Source organism: Ahaetulla prasina, chromosome 4 (genome assembly GCF_028640845.1).
Source record: "Ahaetulla prasina isolate Xishuangbanna chromosome 4, ASM2864084v1, whole genome shotgun sequence".
NCBI classification, from domain to species: Eukaryota; Metazoa; Chordata; class Lepidosauria; order Squamata; family Colubridae; genus Ahaetulla; species Ahaetulla prasina.
This window is the reverse complement of record NC_080542.1, coordinates 20776432-20798375: the sequence shown is the minus strand read 5'-3', so window position 1 is coordinate 20798375 and position 21944 is coordinate 20776432. Positions and strand designations below refer to the sequence as shown.

The 21944-nt window shown below is 43.1% G+C and overlaps 1 protein-coding gene across 1 annotated transcript; it reads left to right on the top strand.

Annotated features, from left to right (window-relative positions):
* Positions 1–2648: 2648 nt before the first annotated feature.
* Positions 2649–12044, top strand: TNFRSF12A (TNF receptor superfamily member 12A). Its single transcript, XM_058183551.1, has 6 exons — positions 2649–2793; positions 5596–5863; positions 7898–7999; positions 9154–9288; positions 9760–9814; positions 11009–12044. Exons 1-5 carry the CDS (start codon positions 2731–2733, stop codon positions 9810–9812), a joined length of 621 nt encoding a protein of 206 aa, XP_058039534.1. The 5' UTR covers positions 2649–2730; the 3' UTR covers positions 9813–9814; positions 11009–12044.
* Positions 12045–21944: the final 9900 nt, after the last annotated feature.

Below are 21944 nucleotides of genomic sequence, written 5' to 3'. Positions count from 1 at the left end.
CACCGCCTCTTTCAATATGTGCTCCTTTTATATATTTTTACTACTGTTACCCATGTACTCTATGCCACATGCTAAATTAATATTCTTATCATCATTGAGACCTTGTAAAACGTATTCCCATTATTCCCAAAGTCATCCTTCCTCTGGAATAGCATACTCTCCCTCCCCAGAATTCTTACAATCCCAATCTTGCTTACTCTTGCAAATGTTAAAGAACCAGGATGTTTCCCCAGGTATAGAACTAGGATATTGGGGGAGCCCATTTTATGTGGGTTTTTGTGTACTTTGGAGATGGGCTATGGGCCAACATCCCCCAAGACCAATTTATATTTAAATTATTTTCTGCTGCTCATTTGATCTTTATTGTGGGATTTAATCCTATATTAGTAATGTGCGCATGCGCACACAAGCACACACACTGAGCCAGTCCCTTTCTCTCAGCCCTACCATGCAGGCAATGGCAAACCAATTCTGGAAGAAAAAAATGTTGCCCAGAAAACTTTAGGAGTTAGGGTTAAGGTTCTCCAGGCAGTCAATGAGGAGTCAAAAAGAGACAGACAGACATAAATAAATAAATAAATAAATAAATAAATAAATAAATAAATAAATAAATAAATAATCACATTATAAAGGAACTTCCCATATTTGGTTAAAAATGGTGAAGCTGGATTCACAAACCGACCAGCAGGTGGCGCTAAAGGCTCTCTCATCTGGGCCATGGGGAAATGAGCATTCAAGATACAGCAACTAGGAAAAAAGGGATTAGAACTGGAAGGAGAAGGGAGAACTCCCCCTTCCCCAACTCCGCTTTAAGCTCCCTTTAGCCTGCAGGGGCAGCCGTGGGCAGGGGCTGATATTGCTGATAGAGGATGAACTGGTGGCCTGCCCTGATTTAGGGGCCCAGGCTAATTCCCAGTTATCCAGACAGGAGTGTTTGGAAGTCACCAGGCAGTGGGGCTGGTGCATGGGTGGTCAAAATAATCTGAGATCGCCCTGGCCTCAATTAAGGAGATGCCGTGTGAAGAGTGAGACAGTCCACAATCTATGTAATACGTAATTCTTTCTAGCTACCTTATCCAATCTCCATCACACACACACACACACACACCTGGCTAACTCAGCTATCCCTGATGAGAACAATGAGGTCTAGATTGGCCCGGTGGCAGGGCTGATCGGAATTAGAATCCAAACCACATCTGGGAAGCGCCAGGCGCCTCATCTCTCCATCCATCCATCTTTGGCCTGTCAGCGTCACAGCCGGCGGCATTTAATGGTTACTTAAAGACAAAAGCGCTTCCGAGAGCACAGCGTGCATTTTAACCGGATACTTTGAATTGCTCCTGGGCCCTGGAAAAGCCGACTTCACATCTTACCCTCCGCTGAGTCACATGCCTGGAGTGGAGGCTAGCTAACGAGAGGGCTGGGCCTTGCCAGATGGCTGCAACAGTTTGGCAACCAGCCTCGCCTCTTTGTCACCAGGGAATTTCTAAGGTTGCACAACTCCCTGCTAGCGGGTTCCTGTGTATTGAAACCCTGGGCATTCCTATACTGTGGCATGAAGTCAGTGATGTACAGGCAAAGAAATATATGCACTAACTATTAGAAGTGTGAGGCTGCAATGTGACCTTCCTGAGCACTGGGGGCAAAGGAGGGGAATTCACCAAGAATAAGAGGATAGCCCTTGGAGGAGGGGGGAGCGAAAGAGGGGAGACCCCTCGGAGTGGGTGAAGGGAGTCCTTTTAACATAAGTTGATCAGCACAGAACTAAAATGATACGTCAATCGCCTCAAGGGATGGATGAAACCTCACAATAGGGAGAGCTGGCAGTCCTCTACTTGCGACCACAATTGAGCCCAACATTTCCATTGCTAAGTGAGACCTTCGTTAAGTGAGTTTTGCCTCATTTAAGAAACTTTCCTGTCACAGTTGTTAAGTGAATCGCTGCAGTTGTTAAGTTAGTGACATGGTTGTTAAGTGAATCTGACCTGCCCATCGACTTCTCTTGTCCGAAGTCGCAAATGGTGATCACAGGCATCTGAATTTTAATCATGTGACCATGGGGAGGCTGCAATGGTCATAAGTGCGAAAGTCAGTTCTAAGTCATTTTTTTTTTCAGTAACTTTGAACGGTCACTAAATTAACTGTTGTTAAGTCAGGACTACCTGTGTCTACAATATAGCAGTGCAATATTATTATTTATCCTTTCTAATACCTTCTTTACTTCCCCTTTAATTGGTGGTATTAATATTATTATGATTTGTCACACAATCAGCCAGATGTTCAGACTGGATTATTCTATCTGTTGCTTTGCATGTAGAGTTAGTGCTTCTGTACCAGAGACAAATTCTTTGGCCAATTAAAGCAGCCATCTTTGCTGGCTGAGGAATTCTGGGAGTTGAAGTCCACAAGTCTTCAAGTTGCCAAGGTTGGAGACCCCTGAACTAAAGTATTCAATTCAATTCAGTTTTAAATTTGGCAATTTTAAGAAGTGTGGGCTTCAAATCCCAACATGCTGACGGAGTAATGCTGGGACATGAAGTCCACACAGCATAAAGTTTTCAAGTTTGGAAAACACCGATCTACTGTCTGTCATGCTTTTAGGCCAGACACACAGAATTCTGACTTTGCTATAATTATAGACAAAGATGGCTTAAGCACAGGAGGAATACCAAATAAGTCAGAAGTGGCAAAGGGTGTTTCTGGGAGGCTGATCCGTGTCCAGAACATTTGATGTCTAAAACAGAAATTACCTTCAAATCTGTATCATGTCTTCTGCGAAAGCAACTTTGTAAAGTAAGTAAATTTCCAGTACCTTTTATTTAAAATTTATAACATTTAAACCTGTTCTGTCCTCAGCCAAGTTAGAAAGCCCGTTTCTCCTCTCCTTTTTCCCTTTAAAAACTTTTTCCCTGCCTGTTGCATGACTCGGTCGAATTGCTTTCTTGCAGTCTAGACAGTTCCAGAAGTATCCAATTATTATGTCTCCAAGTTTCTTTGGTTTTAATTTCCAAAATGTCCTATTTCTGCCCCCGCTCAGGTGGATCTACTCCAAAACCTCAGCACTTGGATTGACCCAAAATCAAGCATCTCTCTGTGCAATCTGTATGTTGAAAAAGCATTTTAATATATATCCATCTCTATATGTCAGCTACTACATTCTCCCTCCCTCTCAAAGCATTTAAAAATAAAATCTCTCTTGGATAAAATCCATGTTGACCACAAGGACAAGTCTGTATGATTTTCCTGGAGCAATATTGTATAATTAGTCCTTGACTTGTGACCACAACTGAGCCCAAAATTTCGGTTGCTAAATGAAACATTTGTTAAATGAGTTTTGCCCTCTTTTACCAGCTTTCTTGCCCTAGTTGTTAAATGAATCACTGCAGTTGTTAAGTTAGTAACATGGTTGTAAATTGAATTTGGCTTCCCCAGAGACTTTACTTTATCAGAAGGGCCAAAAGGTGATCACATGACCTAGGGAGACTGCAATCGTCATAAATATGAGTCAGTTGCCAAGTGTCCAAATTTTTATCATGTGCCCTTGGGGATGCTGCAAAGTTTTCCTATGTGTGAAAAACTAGGTCACTTTTTTCAGTGCCCTTATAACTTCAAACAGTCGCTAAACAAAAAGTAGTAAGTCAAGGACTATCTTCACAGAAGCAATTCTCAACTGCCTTCTTCTGCTACAATTTTAGCAACTTCCCATTCTTCTTGGGCTTTCCAGTTGGTATCCTATCCAGTAGAAAAAGAGATCAGCCAAGGCTGGCAATTGCCACCTCCTACAACACGCATACAAACATCCACACCTTCACGATGGGCTGGATTACAATTCCCATCCTTCTGCAAGCACTAGCTGTGGCTGATGGGAGCAATATGTTCTGGAAGATACAAGAGTATGAAACCATGCACTTACTTCCTAGATCAGGGGTCAGCAACCTGCAGCTCTGGAGCCGCATGTGGCTCTTTCACCCCTCTGCTGCGGCTCCGTCACTCAAAATATGCATCACAACTGCCAATGTGCGACATCCGCCAGCACGCAATTTACTGAGCTTTTCAACCCATGGTAGGCCAACCATGGATAAATCCAAGAAAAGAAAAGGTTCAGGAGAAAACAGAACATTTAATTCAACTACATATGCTAGTTCTGTGGCCGCTCAAGAAATAGTGAGGCACGGGAAGGGTTTTGTGGCTCCCGGTGTTTTCTTTTCTGTGGGAAACGGATCCAAATGGCTCTTTAAGTGTTTAAGGTTGCAGACCCCCGTCCTAGACCAAAGATCCACAAAGGAGACTTTATCCCCACTAAAATGGTTTCAGAAATTATGACATGCTTTTGACGTTCACAGGAATTTAATATCTTTCTTGCATGATAAATATTTAAACCATGCACGTAGCTGGCCTGAGAGATTTCTCCCTTTCTCCTCCTCTCATACCATGAGGGCTCAAGGTCACACACTGAAACTAAATGCAGAGACCTTCTGCACACCACCCAGGATGGCAGCCAATTGCGACAGTGTTAAAAGGGAGCTGGACAGGATTAGAGACAAACTGTCCATGGCTTCTAACATTACTGATAGGCCAGCCAGGTTGGTCTAGTGCTTAAGGTGCTGGCCTGGAAACCAAGAAATGATGAGTTCTCGGCATGGAAGGTGGCTGGGTGAGTTTGGGCTATTTCCCTCCAAAGCCCAGTCCACCTCGCAGGGTTGTGGTGGGAAAAATGGGAAGAGCGAGAATTTTGTACCTCTGCCCTGAGTTATACAAAATAAGGGTGGGAAATGAAACAATGAACACATTAAAAAAATAAATAAATCAGGCTAGTACTATGTACAAGGTATAACAAGCCCTAAATAATAACTGCCTGAGCAAAAAACTTCAGAGCAAGTTCATTAGCATCTCAGAGATAAAATTTGCTATATTATATTATATTATATTATATTATATTATATTATATTATATTATATTATATTATATTATATTATATTATATTATATTATATTTATGTATTATTTCAAATCAAATCAAATGAAACCTTTATTGTCAATGCATATGTGTACAGTGAGATTGAATGAGCCTCCCTTGATGCACACACCCACAAACACACACCCTGAAACATCACATTATATTATTTCATATATTATATTACACCTATATATTATTTCATATATTATTTCATGTTACTGTTTTTGTTGATGATGTTTTGCTGTTGGTTGGGTACAGCACTTTTGACTATTGGAATCCCTCCCCCAACTTGGACAGTTAACAGCGGTTCATAGTAAATTACGTGCTGTTGTTCCAAATCCTGCAACTTTTGGTAAATTACCATTATTATTACTATTGGTTGGTGGTTTCAAAATACCCCCGCTGCAAACACGAAAAGAAAAGCCCTAACGACGGAAAGCGGCCCGTTCCAGAGGGGCCACAGGATTTCCAGCCCAGCGGGACGTCCGAGAAACCGGGCCAGGCCGGGCCAAAGCTCGAGTCCCCAATCCCTGTCGCCGCCTCCCCCGCCTTCCCTTCTCCGGCCGGGCCCCGTTTCCTTTCCTGAGCTGACTCGCTCCCGCTCCCCCTTCTCTGCCCCCCCCCGCACCTCCCCCGCAGATCAAAGGATGGAACGCTGAGCCTGGCCACGCGCCCGCCAATCCCCGACTGCGTGGGCGTCTCTCGCCGGGAACCGAGCCGGCCCGAGCCGAGCCGGGGAGAGTTTTCAGCACTGAGTCAGAGCGAGCCTGGAGGTCGGTCTTTGGCGATCGGACATCCTCGGCGGCGGCGAAGAAGCAGCGAAATCCACCTGCGATGCTTGCCTGGGGAGTCATCCTGGGGCTCTTGCCCGTGTTGCTGGGGTCCGCCCGCGGAGAGCCCATCGCAGGTAAATGGGGATCAGGGAGCATTTAGGACTGGGAGGGGCGGGTGTACTTTTCTCCTCTCTGGGCAAACTTTTCAACAAAAGGAGAGTCGGCGGAGGAGAGCAAATAGGTGCGGCTTTTCAGGGTTGTTGGGACGGGAAGGTGCCGCGAAGCTCTCTACCTGTTGAATTGCCGCCTTGGACGGCGCTGGCGGTCTCCCTTGGCTGTTTGGAGCTACATTGGGAAGGGGGGCTCGGGAGAGATGAGGAAGAGCCGGCAGATGGAGATAAAATAGAGGAGGGGGAGGCTGGCGAGTGAATGAATGACATAGGAACGAATGAACAAATGAATGAATGAATGAATGAAGTTTGTGGTTTGTCTGGATCCCTTTTGCGATTGACCGCTTATCAGGAGTCCCGGCCGTGGCTGCCCTTTCGTGTAGAAAACGTGGAATGAAAACCTCGCAGCGATTTTTAAGTGGACAAGTGTGCCGGTTTCCCAGTAACCCAGCTTTCTAGCTGATAAACGTGTCGGTAGATACAGGGCTGCGTCCCGCTTATAGCATGGTGCGTTCACACGTAAGGAAAAGACTTAGATCTGCGAACCTTCCAAGGAAGAGAGAGAGTCAGTATAAAGTCGGCGCAGTCATCGCAATTTTAACGACACTCTGCAAAGTTTTTCAGCAGGTGCAACCTTCTATCGCGGTTCCGTTACTTCCAGGGCTGAACCTGTTGAGTCTTTTTACCTGTGAAAAAGCCCCTAACGCAACGATGCCGGCTAGAGATTTACGAAAACGACTAATAGTGTAAAGTAACATTTGTTTGGTTGCCAGTCGCTCCCGGGCTAGCCCACCTCACAGGGTTGTCGTTGTGGGAAAATAGGGTAGGAAAGAGTATTACGTACGTTCACCGCCTTGAGCTATAAAATAATAAAGGCTGAATAAAAGAGGGAAAAAATCTAAATAAATAAATAGAATAACATAGTTCGCCCCGACTAAGCAATCTGCACATGTTTGGTGGCGCTTTCGTCTCAGCTGGCAAACTCCGGCGCTGAGTTAAACCCCGCCCCTCCCCGCGACATCAATCACAGAAGTTGTCAGAAGTGGGATGTTTATGAATGCGAAGCCCCGCCCCGCTCGACCCTGCCTCTTTCCTATTGGGCTTTCCGGGTGAAAGTCTCAGGGCGTCTTAATCCTGCGAGGGAAGAAAAGTGGGGTCGGCGGGGCAGGCTGAGCGATCTGACGTTGGCGTCATGCGACCCACACTGAGTCATTCGCCAGCTCCGCTTCTGGGCTCAGCGCCATCTGGTTGCCTGCTCGGTCGAGGCATGTTTTATCAATGAAGTCATTTAAAAGTGAGGGACGTGATGGCGGGGGGCGGGGAGGCTCCTTCTCCTTCTACCCCCCCCTCCCATTTTGCGATGTGATGCTCCCTGAGTTGACACCTCCCTTCCCCGCCCCGCATGTTCTCCTGTTCCTAACACTGGTTCACGTTTCGGGGTGAAACACAACCCCAGTGACGTTACCCCTCTGGAAATAGCCCTGGTGTCATTGGGGGGGGCCTTGGATCACATGGATTAAATGTAATGGCTCCCCATTTATGAATCTTATTTTGCTTCCCTGTTTTCGCCCATTGATAATGCTTCCCATGACCAAAGTCTCTTTTCCTTCCTTCCTTCCTTCCTTCCTTTCTTTCTTTCTTTCTTTCTTTCTTTCTTTCTCTCTCTCTCTCTCTCTCTCTCTCTCTCTCTTCCCTCCCTTCCTCCTTTCTCTTTCTTTTTTTCTTTCTTTCTTGATTCATGAATTTTTAGGAGGGCAGCTATGGCTGCAAACTTGCTGGGTTTCAATTTCCATAACTTATTTTATAATTTCCATAACAAAGCCAGGGATTATCGGAACTGGAATCCAACATATTTGCAAGGGGGCAGAATCAGAAATACCAGAACTTTGGCTAACCCCACTGTGCTTTCGGGAGGCAGAAACTTCCTGATGCTGTTTGTGTGAAAAGGAAGATGGTTGAACTCTCAACTTCCTTTCTGCCTTTTTTTTTCCTCCTCAGAAACTAGCTGTCCTGGAGGCCAATCCTGGAGTCCTGACTTGGAAAAGTGCATGGATTGCTCCGTGTGCCAACGTCAAAACAAGAACGATTTTTGCTCTACCTGTAAGTGGCTCCTAACTATGCCTGGTAGTGTAGTGTAGGAGGGCTCCATACATCTTTGGTATTGCCAGGATAGCTCCTTGGATCACTCTGGGAGAAAGGATGAGTGGTTGGAGGTTAGCCTGATGCTACAACTTATAATTCTCTGGGGTTGAATGTTTGGATGATGTAACGGTTGAATGCAGGTCCTGGCCTGGGACATTTGGTCCCTGAACCCAAAGTCAAGATGCTGCTTCTTGCCACTGCCTATTCAGAAGCCAATAATCAATTAAACTAATCCCATCTCTCAAGAGCTAACCAGGATTCCCTTCCCTGTCACATCCGTCACCGGAGAAGGCAGCCCTTTTTTTTTTTCCAAATATGGGCATGCAGGGACCAAGGTTTATTTAGAGATGGTCAAAAAAGTGAAACATTCAGCTTCAACCTCAGTTAATTAAAAACTTCCCCCATTTGTACCTGGGTTGCACAACCATGGCTCCACAGCCATGGCTTCAAGGGGGTGGGGCTTCAGTCACATGATTGTGGCCACCATCTTGGGTTTTGCGGACACTCAACCCACTGCTGTTAGTTGTATGTCTGCTAACTGTAGTTTTTTTTTTTAATTCCTCCCCTTTCTTTTGGGAGCAAGTGGTCACTTGATAGTGAGACGAGTGGCATATACATTTAATTAATTAATAAATAAAGAGAAGTAAGCCTTGGCATCTTCCTCCAAGCCTGAGAACAGCCACTGCTGTCGTTTCCTTACAGAGGTCCAGATTTATCCTGGTGGCTGCTCTGCGTCATCTCAAAGCTCATTTTTGAGGCCTGGAGTTAATTAGAGTTCAGAAAGAAGCAGAGGCTCAGTTTTTGGCCAGCCTTTTTATGAACAGGGTTGTGCCGTTGTGCTGCTGGCAATGAAAAAGATAATTGATTTTTCCCCCCACCTTTATTCCAACATTTAAAACTGGAAAAAGTAAAACCTCTGTATACAGTTTTATTCCACCGCTTGTGGCAACTCTCCGCCTTGAGGGGCCTAGGTAGGCAGGAAGGAAAAGGATTTTTAAACAGTAGATGTCTGTTTCAGATTAAGAAATTGGCTGCATCAGCCAAAGATCCTTTGAGATCAACCAAAGGTCATTTTTTCAGGGGAATTTAAGGTGTTCTTCTCGCTATTGCAGGTGGAGACCCCCAGCCCACCAACACCTTCAATTTGTGGGTGCTAATTGGGGCATCGCTGGGTGCTTTTCTTCTGGCTAGCATCATTGCAGGCACAATCATTTATGCGCGCTGCCGAAGACGAGAAAAATTCACCAGTAAGTTCTTCCTTTTTGTGATGTTTCGTCCTAGTTGAAATTGTTGCCACGGGGAGTCCTCAACTAACTGGCACTGAAAAAACTGACTTGATGGGTTTTCACACTTACGACTATCGCATGATCAAAATCAAATGACCCTGGCATGTATTTACCAGCATGCCAGGATCATTTGATTGCTATTTGCAACCTTCCCAGCTGGCTTTCGACAAGCAAAGATTGGGGGAGAAGATGGATTCATTTAACAACCATGTGATTCAGTTAACAACTGGAGCAATTTGCTTAACAATTGTGTCCCAAAAGGTCGTAAATTCGGGTATGACACAGTTACTAGTCGCCATGCTTAAAGACAGAAATTCTGATCTCAATTGTCGTAATTTAAGGACTACTGTACAGTGAGCATCTGTGTACCTAAGTCTCCACCTCTCCTTCATACTGATAAATCTTTTAATTATCTTTTTACTCTCTTTCCAGCCCCAATTGAAGAAACTGGAGGCCATTCAGCTCAAGAATCACTGATACACTGAAGGTGAGATCAGGATACTCCTAATCTCAGTTCCTTTCCTTGTCTTTCCTTCCTTTCCACCTGTGGGTAGAACATTTCTATTATTGTTATCAGAAATATCTTTTGGGTTTATTGCTTTTAATGTTCTAAGCCGCCCAGAGTCGCCTGTGGCGAGATGAGTGGCAAATTAAATAAGTAAATGAATGAAGAAATAAGTTACACTTTAAGAAGGGGGGAAGAGAAACCAAGTTTCTAGTTCTCAAAAACAAACACAAAATGTTTAGCTTTCCCTCTTTTTCAGAAACCTGCCCAATAACCTTGAGCAGAAAACTTTTTTTCCAGATAGTGAAACATTTACAGAAGCTAAGTATATTTGTATGAAGTACAATGAAGTCATACAGTGATAATAGAAGTCTTTTTTTTTCCTTTTTGGCATAGTTTCATGTTCATTCCTAAGCACTTTCATGTTTGAATAATGTCAGAAGGTTCTCCTGCTACACATATTTATAGCGACCTAACGTCTGATTAAGTGATTTCTGAGCAATGCTGCCTAGGATTATTTTGTTAATCTTATACCCTCTCTGAAAACTTCCAATTTCATACTTGGAATGAGTAGTATGTATTTCATTTCATACCTACTACTAGCACTGTATGATGTTACCTAGTTTGAATAATGAAACATCTGCAAAAAAACAAGCAAGCTCAGAGAGCACTAAGGACCCCTCAATTTCATACTTGGCATATTTTTTGTTTTTAAAACATCCTGCTCTTCATCAGATTTGCTCAAGTAAAGGTATCAAGTCATAGAGGTGGGATAAGAAATCCAATAAATAGGTAATAAATAGATAAATGGCCCCTTTTTAAACTTAATGACAACCCTGGGAGGTAGGCCAGTGATCCAAGAAAAGTCCCAACCTATGGTTTCACCAGTCTGTTTCCTTTCCCAAAATAATATCTCTGATATATTTCGGCATATCCCAGCTGTCATTCCCAACCAGTCCTCGGCTACTTTTAAGATGAGTAGACTTCAATTCCCAGAATTCCCCAGCCATCCATGTGTGAACTTCAACTCCGGGAATTCTGGGAGTTGAAATCTACACATCTTAAAGTGGCCAAGGTGAAGAAACGCTGCCCTAGAATGATGGGAATTTGGGGGGACAATAAGAAAGAATCATACTGAGTGCAAATTTATCTTCCTTGTGCTTTTTTTCCACACAGATTTTTTGTTTTTTCACCACTTCAGATTCAGGAAACGGCAAAGAAATTACCTCGACTTTCCTTGAAGCTGCAGAAGAGACATTTTTCACCTGCCCTGGCATTCCGGGGCCTTACATTTTGCACACTCAGCAACGGGCTGTGAAACCTACTGTCTCTTGTTCCCATTTCAGGAAACAGGCCCCTCTGGGGAAAAGGCGACCATTTTCCTTGTCAAGCGCCTTGTGCTATGTGAGGTGGAAAAAAACTCACTTCCGGCATATACATACCCCAGGCCTAATGCCCCATATTGGGGTGATTTATTTTTCTACAGGGCTTACAGTTTGGGGAACTTTGCAATTCCTAGATCTGTATTGTGGGCCTCTTCTTCCTTTGTCGTTTCCCTTCTGGGGAACGTTTTAGGGAAAACGATGAATGTGATTTTTAGGTTATCTGTATATAAAGATCTATTGGGTGCTAAAACTCTCCATGATAGAGGTGGACTAGCTCAACAAAGCTTCCTGCACCATTACATCCAATCAGTGGCTGGCCACTATGTCAAAAAGACAAGTTAGGTGTAGTTCCAGATGTTCTGGACTACAACTCCCATAATGCCATGAAAAATCACAAATTGCCTTAGGTTTATGGGTGTTTTGCTCCATAAGGAGGGCACCAGTTTGTTTCCTCTGACTCTCCCTGGTATTTGATCTTCTCTCTTTCTCTTCTCTTTGGTGCTCCCTGTTGAGACCCTATTTATGTCTTCTGCTCTCATAAGAGATTTTTAATTTTATGGCGTGGTTATTATTATTTTTTAAGTGCATTCAGGAAAAAAAAAGAAAAAGACTTTCATTTCCTGACACAGCATCTGTGAACTGAAGTAAAATAAAAATGCTCAAGTTTGGTAGGAAAATGTTGTAAATTGTCCCCAGGAAGTAAATGTGAATATTGATGGGTTTGATATTGACCACCACTCTAAATCATAGTTTGTTTAATGTATTAAAGTTGGCCAGATTTGCATGATACAAAAAAGCTGAGGCTGAATAAATCATCTTAAGGTTTAGTGTGAGATTCTTTTTTTTAACATTTAAAGCATTTCACATAAATAAGATGAGTCTCTTTTTAGGATCCTCTAAGGTCATTCAGCATGATTAGATTTCTAGGTAGAGACAAAGGTATTTTCACTTTTGATTCCTCTCCCACACAAGCTAAGTAGTAAAGCATATATTATGTATGTATGCCATGCCAATAATCCAAGTAAAATCTCCACTTAAAAGGAAGCAGATGGTGGGAAACAACTTTGTTTAAATTCTGATCAGAACAGGTAAATACCGTGCTAATAAATAAATCAATGTCTCAATCAATTTGGGGGGCTTTCAGGTGTCTGGACTTCAGCTCCTAAAATTCTTAACAATGCTGCCTAGAGAATTCTGGGGATTGAAGTCTATCAGACTTTTCAGTTTTCTCCATCGTCTATCCCTTGGAGAGCTCTTCCAGAGATAAGGTATCTCACCTCTCCCAATTTGAGAGTCAGATTAAGGCCCCTTACTCTTCACTTAGATCAGTGTTTTACACCTTTGGCAACTTTAAAAGGTGTAGACTTCAACTCCGAAAATTCCCTGCTGGCGGAGAAATTCTGGGAATTAAAGTTGTCAATTCGGAAAAACACTGACATAGGCCAGTGGAAATGGAGTGTTTAAAGACTTTATTTCATTGAGGGTCGCATCAGGGTTGTGTTTGATCTAGGGGGAGTGGGGGAATGGGTGTGGCCAGGGTAGGCATGGCCAGCTCAACGTCACTTGTGTTGGGGGCTGCCTGTGGGGGCCCAAGTACTCTGCCAGAGAAAACGGGCTCCTGAGCTCCATTTTCGCATGCAACTGCCTCCTGCAACTCTCTGCCAGTGAAAATGGGCCTTGGGAGGGCTGTGTGTGGCTTTTTGCTAGCAGAGGCACTGTGGGTCAGTCCTTTACTGTTTCCAGGGCGGCCCCACAGGCCAGGTTTGAACCCTGGGCCTTGAGTTTGACACCCCTGGTTTAAAGCAATAATGCTCTTCCATGATTTATTGCTCTTTGGGGGTGTGATTGGTTTTTCATATAATTGGGTGGTTCAGTCAAAAAAAATCCAGTGTTATAAATAAAGGAGTTGTGTTTTATTGTGAGAAGAATTCTGAAACATCAGTCTGCCTGGCTGTCTTTTTTCTAAATCAAGAACAGACCAAAAAAAAATATCTCTGCATGATCAGGAACTCTTTTTTCACAGGTCGTATGGCTGAGTTTTCACCTTCTGACCACCCCAACACAGACTGGCCCTGTAGCCCTGTTAGAGTCTTGCTTGTCACTTAAATAGGAGGCACCGGTTAAAATCTGGGACCTTCTTCCTTCAAAGCACTAGAGGAAAAGAGAGTTTCCAAAGTTTCCTTTGTGAGAAGGCAAATTGAGGAGTGCCTAGCTGGCAGGCAGGCATGGAAAAAAGTCTTCCTGTTTCCTTTGTAGCTAAAGTATAGCCTAAAGGCATCCTGATGTGCTTCCTCTCTGCAGCTAAGTAGATCTGAGTGTAGCCAAGATTTGGGAAGAAAAAGTGCTTTGAAACACTAGCACTCCTCACAAATGGACGCTGAAATACCTCACAGGTATATTTTTTTCTCAAGCAACAGTTGGGAGAATTCCAGCTGTCAAACCTTGAGAAATTTTAATTTCAATATGCTAGCAAAATGGGAATCACTTCTGGCCCTTTTACAAAATTATTGGCTTACCAAATAGACCAGTGATGGCTAACTTTTTTGCCGTCACGTGCATCCGCTTTTGGCACGTGATGGTGGGTGTCATGCACATGTGTGCCCACACCCAAAAGGTGGGTGTCGCATGCATGTGTGCCCACACCCATAATTCAATGCTCCCCCCGCTTTTGGCACACGATAGCAAAAAGGTTACCGGTGGGCCCAGTAGACCTGTTTTCGCCCTCCCCAGGCTCAAGAGACTTTCTTGGAGCCTGGGGAGGACGAAAACAGCCTTCCCCACCCCCCTGGAGACCCTCCAGAGGCCAGAAATGGCCCATTTCCCGACTTCCAGTGGGACCAGAAGGCCCAAAAATCAGCTGGCCGGCGCCTGCATGTGTGCTGAAGCTGAGCTAGGGCAATGCTTGCGTGCCCACAGATAGGGCTCCGTGTGCCACCTATGGCACGCGTGCCACAGGTTCGCAATCACGGAAATAGACTACTCTTAATTTTCACCATATCTCGCATCTCTCTTTGGTTCTTTCTGTTTTTAATCTCACCTGGAGGGCTGATGGAAGAGTTAAAAAGCTCAGCGAGTGAAGCAGGAAACTCACCATTTGGGACTTGAGGAAAATGAAACATAAACCTTGGCTCTGAGCTCCCATATCTGTAAACCCCAAGTGATGGCTTCCTTAAGTACAGGGTATCCTCATAAAACATCTCCAACCAGTTCTGCGTAATTTGGAGATTCAGCAGGTAGGTGGTTATGGAACCCTGCCATCTCTGAGGATAATGTCTTTTAAGATTTTCTTCCCTCTGAAGGATTGTGGGCATCCACAGAATTAAGTTTATTTTGATGTTTTGGCATTTGAGGAATAACCAGCTGACCTGGGTTTCTCTTTGGCTAATTGTTGTGGTTTTGGGTTCTTTTATTGTTTGTTTTTTTGGTTGATGTGATGTTTTTGAGGGTCATGTCGTGTGCAGTTAAGTCATCTTATCCACACAGTGGAGAAACACTACTTTTAAAAATATGCTTTGAATAAACAGACTCCAACACAATCATAGAGGAAAGTCATGCTGAAGTGGTCTCAGTGCTTAAATTCCATCATTGCTGGTACAATATAACTTGACAATAGAGTAACAAAATAATGGATTTGGAAGGGACCTTTGAGGTCTTCTAGTCCAACTCCCCTGCTCAAGCAGAAGACCCTATACCACTTCAAATGGTTGTCCAATCTTTTCTTAAAAATCTCCCGTGATAGAGCACCCACAACTTCTGAAGGCAAGTCATTCCACTGGTTAATTGTTCTAATTGTCAAGATATTTCTCCTTAGTTCCAGGTTGCTTCTCTCCTTGACTGGTTTCCACCCATTGCTTCTTGTCCTGCCCTCAGGGGCTTTGGAGAATAGCTTGACACCCTCTTCTTTTGTGGCAGCCCCTGAAATATTGGAACAGTGCTATCATGTCGCCCCAGTCCTTCTTTTCAATGTCATCCTTTTCGTTTTCAAAAACCTGCACCTCAATAACTGAGTTGTTTCTTTTGAGGGATCCAGAAAAGGTTTAGGATGTGTTATTTTTTTAGCATGGCACTTGTAGTATAGGTAGAATTTATACAGCCTGTCATCTTCTCAATGCTAAATTCATTCTATTTATTTTTACTACCTCCCTATCCTTCAGGTCTACCTTTTACCTAATCTCAATTATTTAGTAGACTGGTAAGAGAGGGAATATCACAGGAATTTTATAAACTGAAGGTTTAAACAAACCTTTGTGTATTGTTATTATACACACAACAATGTCATTTCCTTAGCTGGTGTTGGCCTTCATATAAATTGAGTTCTTCCCAAGAATTTGAGATGTTGTAATGTATCAACGTAATATATGTGCGGATCCAAGCAATGTGGATTTTTGCAATTGACAGATGGAAATTTTGTCAATGCACAGATTTTTTAAATGATCTGAGAATTTTTGGTATGGCATCGAGGCGATAACCACTGGAATCACCACAGATGATTTGTTATTATATAGTTGGTCACACAGCCAGATGTTTAAACCAGATTTGGCATTTTTATCCACCCATTGAGTCCTATAAGAAGATGCTGTTTAGTGTTGTTATTATTGCTGTGTGTATAATAATTCAAGCCCTAACCAAGGACCTGAGAGCTATTAAGGTATCATCTAAGAGTATATAGTTCCAAGCAGGGTAGTTTTTAGTAAAATTAAGGAGTTCAGATCTGATTAATCCGGTATTTCCAGATACTGAGGAAGTCTTAGGTCTCCCTCCAAGGATTCTATTCACAATTGCTACAACAACTGATTTCTTTTTCCATAAGCATTCGACTTCAATCTGCCAGTCCTGGTATTCCACAATTTTTTTCCCAGCCTTTTTTCTTAAGAAAGTAATCTTAAAAGATGATTGTTATTATTATTTCCCACTTTTCCTTTCTTTTCACTAATTTCCTTTCCCACTTTTTGTTCCCGCTAATATCCTTTCTCATTTCCCTGTACTAATTTCCCCCCCCCCCTCTGTGCCAGCTTTTCTTTCCAGCCTCTGGTTCCTTTTGTTCGGTTCTTCGCTGCCGCCACCTCCCCCAGAATGTCCTTCTCTGTCTCTCTGACTCATTCTCCCTTTTCTTCTCCTTGCCCTTACGGCCTCCTGGTTCTGCATTCCTGTCCCCTTAGTTCATACCAGCCTGTCCCGGACACCACCCAGTGACTCATCTGAAGGTGGCGGGGGCAGGGAGGGGGAGAAAAATAAGGGAAAATCAATCAGAGGTGTTTCTCCCTCCTTCTGGTTGGTCGGTGGCTGCACTCCAGAACGTCACAGCACCTGAGTCCATCAGACGGATCCAAATTAAACTTTCCACAACTATTTTTCCCCCCTCCGTGGAATAACAGCCTGAAACAGCTCTCCAGAAAGGATTTAAACTAACCCAGGGCTTCCCAAACTTAATTAGCCAAAATGGGGCAATGGTGGATTTGATTTGGATAACAGCACAAGAACCCAAATCACAACAGGAATGTTTAAATTGATTTAAAACAGGAGTGGACAACTATGTCCCCTTTACTACCTGTGGACTTCAACTCCCAGAATTCCTGAGCCAGCATGGAATTCTGGGAATTGAAGTCCAAAAGTTGTAAAGGGTTATAGTTGCTCGGATTTAATTTACATTGGGTACAGAGGACTTTCTGATAAGCAGCTTAGGTAATGAAGGAAAATATTTGTTAGGTACTAATCTAAACTGAATCCAGCTATAGGGAGAAGTGAGAAAGTCTTGAGATATTCAAAGCTGTAACAATTGAATACTCACAGTACAGGTAGTCTTCGCTTAATGACCAATCACTCGGTGACAGCCATTGACTTTGACAGTCAAAGTTATGAGAATATCCCCCAAACATCCCCCTTCTCTCTCCCCCTTCCTCCCTCCCTCCCTCCCTCTCTCTCCCTCCACACATACACACACATAGAGTGAGTCATGTGACTGTATTTTGGGTACCTGGCAACCAGCAGACTTTTACAGCCACTTGCAGCTTCCACAGTCACATAACCATGATTTGGAGGGCAGTTTCTGGTTTCCAACTTCTTCTGACAGTTCCTGGCAAAAATACCCACTGTCAGCTTTGGAAGCCATACTAGGCCAAAGGCTTCCACACGCTGCCACTTTCTCCTGTGTGGGAAAGGAGGGGAGGGGGGTGGTAGTACAAGGGATGATTAGACATAACAACATTCTTCCTGCTGGTCAAGGTCAGGCTGGGCTCCCATCTGGAAAAGACCCTCAAAGTCTTTTCTGCTAGGAGGGTTTTCTGGAATGCTGACACCCACATGAAATGAATACAGCCACTGCATTCACCTTAAAACTATCGCATTTGCTTTAAAACTGGAGCATTTGCTTTAGAACAGCTGTAAAAAATCTGATCAGTCACACAGGTGCCTCGATGTACGAGGGAAATTCTGGGCTCCATTACGGTCATAAATCGAGGACTAACTGTAGAGGCTTGACAATATTTCTTGGGGGTTTGGGGCATGCACAGAGTGCTTTCCATCAGACCAGCATACTGTATGTCTGAACAGCAGGGAAGAAGCTTCACCATCCCTTAGTTGGCACGACAAATGTGCAAGCTTCTGGATTAGATCAATTTCTTTGTTCTAGGGTTGCATGAAAAACAGGGTTTAATTCTCTGCTTTTGTCCAGTAAGGAAAAAAAGTGTCATCTTATGTATTGTTACTGGAACTTGTCCAGGACTTTTCTGCAGTATGGCACATAAATAGAAATGGGTACCTTGTAAAGATTTCTTTTGCTTATGTGTTGGCTGTGTTCACACATGACTGATTTTCTAGGTTTGCACAATAAGCCAAATATTAAGAGATCCCACAGCATAAAGCACAGCTTCTCTATAATAGCAATGTGTCCTAGGACCCCCAACAAGACCTGACTGGCCCGCTCCCAAATAGCTGTTAGGAATTTCCTAAAAACAGAACTTTTTCCAAGAATCATTCCCTAACGTTTCTTTTTCTTATTATTTTCTCCCCTTCTGCCTCTTTTATTTTTTCCAATTTGGTAATGTGTGTTTGCTTAATTCTGTTGTTGTTTTTCTTTGTGAAGATATTGTCGCAGGGGGAAAAAAATCAAAATGGGAACGAGCTGGACTCACAACAGCATTCTAAGACAGGAAAACAAACACACTTAAAATGAAAAAAAAAGAGCATGTGTTGTTGCGTGAATGCATTGGCTGGGAATTTAGCTGACTTGGCTGGGCCTGTTATGTGAAGATTGTTGATCAGATTGTTGTCTGATAGACATAAAGAATTCTATAGACATAAAGAATTCTACAGAAGTGTAAAAATGTTAAGATGGACGCCTCAACCATGCAAATGAAACTCTGCTTCATGATTGTGGCTGCCATGTTGATCTTTTTTTTAAATGCAACCCTAAAACACTACAGACAGGACAAATGATAATTACCATTGCAGGGGTTTTCATAACTCAGATTAATTTGAATGGCACTTCAGATTAGAGAAGTGTTTCTCAACCTTGGCAACTTTAAGTTGTGTAGACTTCAACTCCCAGATTTCCCCAGCCATCAATGCTATGCTGGGGAAGTCGAGAAACACTGGTTTAGAACAGCAATATATGCACATTTCTGGATTAAACAAGATTCTTCCACCAAGCAAATGGAAAAATATTACTTGCATCTCAACTGTCTAATGCCGCAAAAGTACCAGGTGTTCTCTGTTTCCGATGAATAATTGACAGGCAGAGGCTTGCCAGCATTTTCTAGCAAAAAATTAGGAAAGGATCTGGATTTCCCAGTGAGGGCAAAATTGCTTTATAGCTGAGGCTCCTCTGATGTGGGTGATAATGCCGATCATCACATGAATGTAAAAGAAAAAAAATAGTTTGATTTATAAGGCCTGAGTGAGTTTTAATTATTGACGCTTCCACCCACAAACCAGAGGACTTAAAGTTCTGCTTGATGAGAGGAACGGTTTAGTACTTAGTTTAATTTCCAGAATTTCTTGGCAGGAGCTACATTGAAATCTCCAGTGAAACGGATCTTCTCATTTCCTGCCTGGAAGCTATTTTGTGGTGAAGGCGAAGGGGTGGAGTCATTAAGCTCCGCCCTTCATGTGAAGCGGTATAGCAAGATTCAGATTACTCAGTGAAGGCATCAGTACCTTGCATCAATCGTTTCTCTGGAAATGAATTACTCTAGGTGACGTTTCAAAATTATGCAAATAGAAGCAGAGTCTTCTCTCCACCAAAATTCCAAGGATGCAACCGTTTAAGGCAGTTTAGACCTCAGCCCATAATTTTTCTTTTGCTGAAATGTCATAGATCTATTTTAATTTTATTTTGATTTTAATTAGAGATGTTACAGTACACACACACACCCATCTGCATGGGTATTTATTTACTTATTAGATTGATGCATACAAGTAATCCTCAACTTATGACATAAATTGGGACCACAACTTCTGTTGGTAAGCAAGTGAATCACACCCAATTTTACAACCTTTTTTGCCACAGTTGTTAAGTGAACCTCTGAAATTATTAATTGAATCATGTGGTCATTAAGCAAATCTAGCTTCCCCCATTGACTTTGCTTTGCTAGGAAAGTTGCAACTTTGATCATGTGATTGAAGGGACACTGCCATGGTCATAAGTTAAGGACCAGTTGTAAATTACTTTTTTTCAGTACTCTTGCAACTTTGAACAGTCACTAAACGAATGGTTGTAAGTCAACGAATTCCTGAATGTGCATTCAGTTTTTTAAATAATAAAAATAAGGGGTACCATTATCTGGGGTGCAAAGTTTCAGAGGATCACTAGATGGCAGCAGTGTTATGCCAAAGTTCCAACTCCTTGTTGCTAACTAGAGGCCATTCTGAACTTTGCAGCCCAGACATGATAATTTAATTAAAATATGGCTTTCAGTTAGCAATCAAGTTTTCAATAAGCTGTCTGACTTAAGACTTTAAGTATGAATTTCCTTTCCTATCCAATTGTGTGGAATTTCTGTTCATTGCCCAAAAATAAGATAGATTCATTTCAATACTAGATTGAGGGACAACTTGGATTGTAGCTATGAGGCAGCCTTCTTCAACCAGGCAGCCCTCTGGATGTCAGACTACAACTCCCATCATTCACTGTGGGCTGATCATCCAAAAGGCTGCCAAGTTGAAAATTGGTGGTAAATCTTAAGGTGGAATTGTGAATGTGCTGGTTTTTGAATCAGGAATGAAGAGACCTATTTTGTATCATTTTTTTTCCTTTTTAATTCTCCATGTAAAAAATATACATGCTTGGATTATTTTGTTTCGGAGCTCACTTATTGTAGGTTTGTTTTTTATATGTAAAACTAAAGTAATTTCTTTCTTAGGGTGAAGAAGGGTAATCCTTAGATCATCTTGACTGGATTCATACAACACTCAGACTAAAATGCAGTAGCTGCCTTATGTTGTATGAACCCAACCAAGGAGAGAGTCGCTCCAAAACTGTGCTTGGTTTACTTAGGGTTGTCTGGTTGTCCGAACCCAGCCATTCCGTGACATCTCTGGAATCCAGCAAGCAAAGGCTGCTTCCAAATCACCCTCCAGTCTAGGTAGAGTGGTCCTCCTCCAGCGCCAAACTAACTGAGCGCCTGGTCTCCCTGGCCATATAAAGAGAACGGAGCCAGTGATGATCACAAAATCCGCAAAGTAGAAAACCCGCCTTTCCCATCCCATCGGGCAAAAAAGAAAGAAATTGCCAGCAAAGGGAGGGAGGAGGAGGATTAAAGAGATGTAAACCAGAAGACAAGGAAGCCCAGACGGATAAAGTCATAGGGAAGGAATGCACAACACTCTTGCGTTGTGCGTGTGTGCGTGCCGGGCGGCAGGGGAAAGCAACCCAGCCAGAACAGGCAAAATGATTCACAGACGGGAGAAAGAGAACCGGAGGGAAGCCAAAGCTGTTTCAGACAGCCTCAGGCACACGCAGAGGAGAACTTGGGAGTCTGGGCACCATCTATAGCTCCCAACCCAACCTGGCTTACCAAATGGGATTTGGCGAGCTTGAGGCTGGCGAGGCTACAGCTTCCCCATCAAAAAAGCCCTTCAGTTTTTCAGCCTTTGCAAAATGCAAAAAAGGAGAACAATGGTTGTTGGAAAAGACAGAATGAGTCAGAAAAGAAGGATGGGACAGAGCGGAAGTGGGGGAGGACTGACTCTCCCTTTTCACTCTAATCTTTTCTATGTCCTTAATAGTCAGGTTGCAGGGAGGAATTCATCTGTGGCAGAGACAGTGAACATGAAATGCTTTCAGTCCTTAAGAGGAGCGCTGAATTAAAAAGGCAGTTTTGAGATACTCCGGATATCTTCTCTAGAAAACTTCCAGATATCCTGTTTCATCAATATGGGTAGTCTTCTACTTACAACCATTCCTTTAGCAACCCTTCGACGTTATGATAGCACTGAACAAAGTGACTTACAAACAGTCCTTACAATTATGACCATTGCAGAATCCCTCTGGTCATGTGATCAAAATTTTGGGCAGTTGGAAACCAGCAACCAATGGTTGCAGCATCCTAAGCTCCTATGGCAGTGGTGAAATCCAATTTTTTTTACTACCGGTTCTGTGGGCATGGCTTGGTGGGCATGGCAGGGAAAGGATACTGCAAATCCCATTCCCTCCCCACTCTGGGGCCAGCCAGAGGCTGTATTTGCCAGTTCTCCAAACTACCCAAAATTTCTGCTACCGGTTCTCCAGA

Coding starts and splice junctions, on each gene's coding strand:
- TNFRSF12A (XM_058183551.1), top strand. CDS start 2,731: ATGTCTAAAACAGAAATTACCTTCAAATCTGTATCATGTCTTCTGCGA. Junction 5,864..7,897: donor CCGCGGAGAGCCCATCGCAG/GTAAATGGGGAT, acceptor TTTCCTCCTCAG/AAACTAGCTGTCCTGGAGGC. Junction 8,000..9,153: donor GAACGATTTTTGCTCTACCT/GTAAGTGGCTCC, acceptor TCGCTATTGCAG/GTGGAGACCCCCAGCCCACC.